Here is an 8,128-nt window from a genome sequence, read left to right as displayed (position 1 = left end):
CTGGAAGTGTGCAGTTGTAGGCTTTTCGCTCAGCACTGGGCGATGGTGTGGTTCTGGTCAGGGTCTTTCTTCTCTGGTCTCAAGATGGCGGCCAAGGCGCCAAACCCCGCCTCCCCTCAGGACTCAGCCAAAGTGCAGGAGGAGAAGGGCTGGGTTTCTCCTCACCTCTTTGCCTCCACGGGATTATGTTCATCAGAGCTCTCCCCCCTGCCGCCCCCAGAGCTGGGGTGGCGTGACCCTCCAGGGGAACCCTCCACGGGGACAAGAAGGGGAAGATGGCTCTAGGTGAGTGGCAAAGGCTGTCCCTCCTTGTGACGGGACGGTCACCCTGCTCCCAGGGAGTACTCACCTCGTGGTCTGGTTTGAACGAGGGGATGGGTGGGGCAAAAAGGGATCCTTCAAGGTAAGAAACACACCAGCAAATGTGAACAAATCTCTGTGGGCCAGGGAAACGCTCCCTCCCCTGTGACATACCCTCCAAGGCCATATCCCTCCTGTACTCTGCTCGCCAAGAGTTTACTTTCCCAACAGACCTCAAGAGCCAGTGGCCTCAGGCTGCTTCCGTTTCCTGCTCTGGAAAAGTCCTCGAGGCGAGGAAAATACAAATGTCTTTTCTACCTGCTTGGAATGAGTGAAGGAAAAACAAAACGAAACAGCAAATGTTAATATTTACATAAATTACCTTGGCCTGGAATTCAATATGGATTCCTTATGCTCAAAGCCAGGGCTGACATCCCTGGCCGGAACCCAGTCTGCTAAAATATCACAAAGCTTCAGACCCGGTTACCAAGTAGCTGCTGGCCCCAGTCTGTTTGCTCCCTCAAATTTGGCTGTCTCCGCCCTCCCCCCAGAGAACAGGGTTCGGGGCCTCTGCGGGCCAGTCCCTGCCGAAGACACTGTTCTCCCTGGTCAGAGCTCCTGCTCAACAGTGGTTAAATAGTTTGAACATCCCCCTGCAGAGAACACACGACTCTAAAACAAAATTAAATTTACAACTCAGAAACAAAGCTAAAGTTACAACTCAGAGACAAAACTTCAAAACTAATCAAGTCCAAATCAAGACCTGTGACATTGTCCTGTTTGCTCTGACCCACTTCTCCCTAGATGACCATGGCCCTGTGGCCACAGAGCCCCGGAGGCCTTGGAAGCAGATGCAGTTCACCCAGTCAGCACATTTTCCTTCTCAAACTGGCTCAGCAGTGAGGCCCAGGCTGGATCGTCCAGGGCAGCAGCTTTCCAGACCCTACCCTCTCCAGGTTTCTCAGACTCATCGTGTACTTTTCTTGTTTGTTTCCTGTCTGTGCCTCTCACTGGGGTCTTGGACCCATGAGGGCAGGGGTGCCCTGTGCTCTGTTCCCGTGGGTGCTCCAGTGTCCAGATCAGGCGCTGTCCCAGGGGAGAGAAGGAACTTGTGCCCATGGTGCTGACAAGTCTTCTGGCCTCCACTTACGGCAAATGCATCACCGGTGTATTACCTACATCTGTCCTCTTCTCATTGTTCTGTGACAATTAAAATCGTTTTTCTGTTTTCTCCATGTGTCATTTGATGGTGTGAAATCAAAGCCCCATTTTACATGAAACTCAAGCGTTATGTGGCGACCAGTTCCTTAAGTTGAGAATGATCACAGGAGAAGAGAACTCGGGTGAGCTCAGCGGCAGATAAGGGACAGCCAGTCAGCATGTTTGCCAGCCTGTGACCCGCCCACAGCCGCCCATGGGGGCGATTCCTTCATGCCTACATGTGTCCTCATGCAGGCTCTGAAGCTGCTTGGCTGGGCTGGTTTCAAGGTGACCCTCTGGATGACACGGCGTCTCTGTATGATACTACATTTCAAAAAAGATTATTTGCCGCGCCACGAGGCATGTAGGATCACAGCGTGTGGGATCTTAGCTCCCCGACCAGGGATCGAACCCGTGCCCCCTGCAGTGGAAGCACGGAGTCCTAACCACCGGGCCACCAGGGAAGTCCCATCCCGAGTCTCACATTGAAAACCCTCTTCGATGAGAACGCGAGGCCCCCCAGTGATGACCACCTGGGATTCTTTGGACCCCACGGTGGGGTTGCCTGTACTGAGGAGCTGGGAATCCTCCCTGGTGCACTGGGAGTGGCAGAGACCCCGGCCCTGCGTTCTGGTTGCAGAGCTGGGCTATGCAGGGCCTGAGCTCCCAGCCTGGACACTGGCCTTGCCCGCAGTGTCCTGGGGATGCCAGGCGTTGCCAAGTCTCCTGGGTGACATTGTGCCAGGGCAGCTGCCCTTTTTCCAGAGGCTGGATGTCCCCGGCTGAGAGCCAGTACAGGCTTCGAAGGGGGCTCGGTCCCCCCGCCCCCATCCCGCTTATCGCCTAAGGTTCCTGGATAACAGGAGGGTGGCACTCAGGCCTCTCTGGCTGGGCTGGGCCTGTGGGGTCCCAGGGGATGTAAAAGGAGCCGCTGGGGCAGGTGCCCCATATCTCCCTGACTGTAGCAGCATGGCCTTTCTCTGGCTCCTCTCCTGCTTCGCCCTCCTGGGGGCCGCCTTCAGTGAGTGCTGGGGCTAGGGGCGCCAGCCAGGTCTGGGAGGGGGCTGAGGAGTAGTTCCCTGAGCCCCTAATGGCACCGCAGCCAGGCCCCATCAGAGGCTGGAGGGGCTCTGTCCGGAGCAACCTGGGGGCCTGGCCAATAGGGAGATCTGAGCCCCCTTCCCTGCTCCCTTGGGCCTCACACCCCGACAGGCAATCGAGCCTGCAGGGAGGAGAGGGGTCCTTCTGGAGCTTTCTGAGCCCTCACACCCTGCACTGGAAGGGTGGAAAAGGCCAGTCTGGGCCGCACCGAGATCTGAGGCCTCAGAAGTGGCTCAAGTTGGGGAGCTGTGGGCAGAGGAGGGTGTGGTAGCAAGAGCCCTCCCACGGCCTCCACCTGGGGTTTTTATTTACTCTTTTGGGCACTTGCTAAGCGTTTCATTTTCTATTAAAAAAAGACGAAATAGTGAAAAATACAAAAAATAATATGACATCCATGTACCTTCCATTGGGATTTAGCAAATGTTATCTTTTTCCAGATTTGCTTCAGGTATTTCTTTTTAAAACATAAAACAGATTCAGCTAAAGTCCCCTCTCCTCCTCGGAAGGTGATCCCTATTCTGAGCTCACTGTGTATCATTTCTGTGTGGGATTTTACAAATTTACTACACATTCATAAATCCATCAACACAGTATAACATTTGTAAAAACTTACATGAACTGTATTATCCGCTACAGGTTTATAACATGCCTTTTCCCACCCGGGTGGTTTTAGATTTATCCCAGTTAATATGAAGACCCAGCTCGTTCACTTTAATCGCTGTAAAACACTCAGCTGTGTGAATACATCACAGCTGATATTGTAATCTTCTTGCTATTACAAAAAAATGGATTATGTTGATGACATGTTTTGGTGATAACAACCTTCAGTGAGTGGCTGGTGCATCCCCCTGTCCCCAGGGGCAGGATGCGGGTCCGGGCATGCGGCAAGGCCTGCATGACCCCCGGGTGGCCTGGCTGGTCGTAAGGGCTGTACCTGCCCAACTTTCTTTACTGTCGCCAAATTGTAAAACCTGTATGCAGGTGCCGAGAACTCACCTGGTCCTGACACAGCAAATGCGTCAGGGACACATTAAGTACACCTGACTTTTCTCATTGTTTTGTGACAATTCAGGTCCTTTGTTTTCAGTTTCCTCAATGTGTCCTTTTATGGCGTGGAATCAAAGTCCCGTTGTATTAAATAATTAACTAAAACTTTATACAATGAAGAGTTCCTGAAATCTCTGGGACTAGTGAATTCAGTGTAAAACATACTCCCATCGGCTGTCAGAATTCTGGGTTCCCCAGGGGCTGGGGTTATCAGATTTTAATTCCATACCCCCCAGGCCCCACCAATCTAATGGATGAGCTTTGACTTGTGAGGTGAGATTGTTTGCTCCCCAGTTTACTGAGGAAAATGAGCATCAGGGATTCAGTGACTGGTCTGAGGCTTCACAGCAAGGAAGGGTGGGCCTAGGAGTCCAGGCAGGATAGTCCGATTACTCAGTCTGTTTTCTGCTCTTTCAGGCAGGGTGGCCCTGGGTGGAGCAGCCCTGTTCCTCTGCATCCCTGGATGGGACACTGGGGTCAGCAGGCTGTATGTGGGGATCCTTGAGCCCACAGGTGGAAGGCACCAGGAGAAGTTTTTTGGAGGAGGGGGGAGTGTGGCAGAGGGTCCTGAGTCAGCCTGGACAGCTGAGCTACAAACCAGGATTTCTGCAGACTGGCTCCGGGTCTCAAACCTTCTTCCCCGTCCCCTCGCCCTCCTCAGGCTGCGGGGTCCCTGCCATCGACCCTGTGCTGAGTGGCCTGTCCAGGATCGTCAACGTGGAGGAGGCTGTCCCCGGCTCCTGGCCCTGGCAGGTGTCCCTGCAGGTGAGGGAGGATTCTGCACACGAGTAGGGGGATGAACTGGGATATCAGCCCAGCTGGGGGCTGCTGCCCAGATTGGTTTTGCTGGTGTCCGGGCGGGGCTAACCCTCCAATCTTCCTCTAGGACAGCACAGGCTTCCACTTCTGCGGGGGCTCCCTCATCAGCGAGGACTGGGTGGTCACCGCCGCCCACTGAGGGGTCAAGTGAGGGCCCGGGCTCAGGGTTCTGCTTCGGGCTGCAGTCTTGGGTGGGGGAGGGGAGTAGGGCACATTCTCAGTCCTCAACCCCCCTGTGATTCCCCCAGAACCTCTGACCTGGTGGTGGCCGGGGAGTTTGACCAGGGCTCAGACGCCGAGAACATCCAGGTCCTGAAGATTGCCAAGGTACGCCCAGGCCCTGCTGGGCCGGCCCGGGATCAGCCGCGGGGCTGCAGGCAGGGGCAGGGGGACGAAGACCCTTCGGCCGCTTGAGAGACAGGAGCCAAGCGTGGATGAGGCCGGTCTCAGGATTCTCATTCCGGGCTCCAATGGGTCTGTTTCTGCTGAATGGATCGCCAGGAAAGGAGCTGGTCTCCTTGAAACCTGCAGATCCCCGACTTAACCCAGGGCCTCACCTCGCCTTTCTGGGCCCCACCCGCAGGTTTTCAAGAACCCCAAGTTCAGCATGCTCACCGTCCGTAACGACATCACCCTGCTGAAGCTGGCCACGCCCGCGTGCTTCTCCGAGACCGTGTCCGCCGTGTGCCTGCCCAGCGCCAACAACGACTTCCCCGCCGGGACGCTGTGCGCCACCACAGGCTGGGGCAAGACCAAGCACAACGGTGAGCGGGCCGTGGCCTTTCCATCCACGAGGCGTGTCCGGGGTAGGGGCGGCCTGAGCCGCAGGAGTCTCCAGGTGGGACACATATGGCTCTTTTAAAAATGTTTTAGTCTAAATTCCTATACAGTCATCAATCTTTCCATTTCTTTATTTAAAACGCTCTTAATTAAAAGACTACCAGACATGAATAAAAATGAGGGTTAATAATATATACGTAAACAGTTTCTGAAGAAACACCTAAGTACCAGCAAGTCTTGCCCCCTCTCACCTGCAAGGAGAGGGACAGCCCGGATTTCCCTTCAGACTGAGGAGGTTGGTGCGTCCAGCGCCCCTGAAGTCTGGGCCCGGAGTCCAGTGTCCTGGTCGGGTTCGGGCCTGAGCGCCCAGGTGCCCCCAGCCCCCCCCCCACCCCCAGCGCTGCCCCCTCCACAGGTTCTTCCTCAGTGTCCTGAGTTCTTCTGCCCCGGCCACGGCCCCCGGCTGGTCCCGTAACAGGACAGAAGCAGCCGGGAAAGGGCAGCAGGAGGGAGGTGCTCCCTCGGGGGTCCCCTCCGGTGTCCCCGGTCAGAAGGACGTGCATCCCCTTCCCTGGGGGGGAAGGACGGCCCCTCCACCCACACACAGTGGCCGCCAGGGCCCAGGGCGCACGGGGCTCCGAGGCAGGACCTGTTGCAACAGCTGCTGGAAGCACAGTCCCCGCTGCCTGGTGTGGAATCGCAGAGGAGCCGCGTCCCAGACTCCCTGAAGGTGTCAGGGAAGCTTTGAAGCTCGGTGTCCACGATCATCGCGACGGAGGAAGACTGGGACCTTGCAGGGGGAGGGCGGGGCTCAGGCGGCCCCTGGTCTCTTCTCCCCAGGGGCGGGCTGGTGGCATGAGGGGCCCTGACCCCACGCCCTCTGTCCTTCCAGCTCTCAAGACCCCCGACAAGCTGCAGCAGGCGACCCTGCCCATCGTGTCCAACGCCGACTGCAGGAAGTACTGGGGCAGCAAGATCACCGACGTGATGATCTGTGCGGGCGCCAGCGGCGTCTCCTCCTGCATGGTACGGCCTGGCTCCACCACCCTGCCCGCCCTCACTGCCCGTGCCTCCCCTGGCCAGGCCGGGAGGCCCACTCCTCTCTGCCATGACCTGTCTAACTTCATGCCCTGCCCAGTGCCCCAGTGAAGGGCTGGACCAGATGCCCCTGGTGAGGGCCGGCTCTGGCCAGGTGTGGTGTGGGGCTTCCCAGGCGTATTTAATCTCACACCAACCCCACGAGCTGGACGCTTCAGCCTGTTTTACAGCTGATGGGGAGGCTGAGAGGATAAGCCACCTGCCCCAGGCCGTCCAGGAGTAGGTGGCAGGGCTGGGGCTGCCATCTGAGCAGATCTGAGTCTCTTGTGCACAACCACTGGGCCCCCACTTGTGCTTTGTCTGCACCCCTGGACTTGCCAGGTCAGGGCACACCAGGGCCCTGGTACTCCCTTTCAGGCTTGAACACAAGTCCTATCTCCTCCTGCAGGGCGACTCTGGTGGCCCCCTGGTCTGCCAGAAGGATGGAGCCTGGACCCTGGTGGGCATCGTGTCCTGGGGCAGCGGCACTTGTTCCACATCAACACCTGCTGTGTATGCCCGTGTTACTGCACTCATCCCCTGGGTACAGCAGATCCTGGCCGCCAACTGAGCCCAGGGCTCCTGCCATCCCAACCCTGAGAGCCCCCAGTAAAAGCATCTGTCTGCACATGTCTCTCTGTGTGGCCTGGGCGACGTGGGGCTGCAGTGGTCCCTGTCACCCACTAAGGGGAGGTGTTACTGCTCCCTTTCCAGGCCGCCAGTACCCCAGCAACCCCCCTCTCAGGAAGCTGAGTCTTTGTATCTCATCCTCCCTGCTCAGGACTCCATCCTGGGGTAGAGCCCAGGGACTAATTGCTGGAGGCAGCTTGGCCCATGGAGCTTTCTGGAAGGCAGGAGTCTCGGCCAGGCTGTGCAGTCCCCGGAGATGGGCATTGGGAAGGCAGGGTGGGACTGTGGAGATGGTCTTTCTATCCTCCTTGGTTCTTCACTGCACATTTCTGTAAGACCCGTTTATCCCGAGGATTCCTGTACTCTCTGTCATAGATGGGCCTGGAGCAGGCATCTATTGCCCCCAAAGCACTGGGTTTAGGGGAGAAGCAGACAGAATTACAACAGTTCATTTCCCATTTTATCCTCCCGCAGTCAGACCTATAGCCTCCACCATCAGTCACGGCACCACACGTCGGTCATGCACAACCCCGGTTCACATCATCCTCTCCCAGGTCCCACATCTTGATGTTTCTTTCCCCCTGGAGTTTCTACAAGGCTAGTCTTTGGGAAGGCAGCTGGTAGTCCACACTCACCGGGCATCTGGGAAGGAATGGCGTTGGCCTCCCTGCTGCATTTCCCTTTCAGTATTCTTCCTAATATCTTTCCCTTCCTGGTGGAATTTTAGGTGTTCTGATAGTGGGTCATAATATGTTGAAATTAAGGTTACACATACCTTTTAATTACTAAGGACACGGAAGAAAGCCCCCAGATAGCGGAACCTGATTTGGAGAATGAACATGTGAAAGGGAGAAAAGAAAAATGAGAGAGAAGCATTGGGCAGAGGAGTGGGGTCACAAAGTAAAGTGTTTAAAATATTATTTAAAGCCCAGTGTTTTAAGGAACACTGGAGGTTTGGGGTGGGGGAACCGCTCAAACTTGGAGAAGAAAGTACAAGCATTTTATATCTACATCAAAACCATTTACATGCAAATGAATGTGGGATGTGATGCGTATAAAAATGCAGTAGCGAACACAAGCCTGGTTAAGTTACTTTTTCACTCACTAGCAAGACCTGCCTTCACCTCTGCCAACCATTTTGCCAACCCTCCCCCTGGAGTCTGAAAACCGCAAT

The 8,128-nt window shown here is 55.9% G+C and overlaps 1 protein-coding gene across 1 annotated transcript; it reads left to right on the top strand.

The window, feature by feature from the left end:
* Positions 1-2,469: 2,469 nt before the first annotated feature.
* Positions 2,470-6,926, top strand: LOC111179508 (chymotrypsinogen B-like). The gene is given in 7 exon segments (XM_089903319.1): positions 2,470-2,521; positions 4,310-4,413; positions 4,535-4,614; positions 4,716-4,794; positions 5,051-5,231; positions 6,140-6,273; positions 6,734-6,926. Coding segments are annotated over 7 exon segments (792 nt in total). The 3' UTR covers positions 6,896-6,926.
* The last annotated feature ends 1,202 nt before the right edge of the window (positions 6,927-8,128 follow it).

This window comes from Delphinapterus leucas, chromosome 20 (genome assembly GCF_059928025.1).
Source record: "Delphinapterus leucas isolate spDelLeu-1000000601 "Yukka" chromosome 20, BTC_Dleu_Yukka2, whole genome shotgun sequence".
In the NCBI taxonomy this organism is placed as follows: domain Eukaryota; kingdom Metazoa; phylum Chordata; class Mammalia; order Artiodactyla; family Monodontidae; genus Delphinapterus; species Delphinapterus leucas.
Note: the sequence above shows the minus strand (reverse complement) of the source record. Positions and strands in the feature narration are given on the sequence as shown.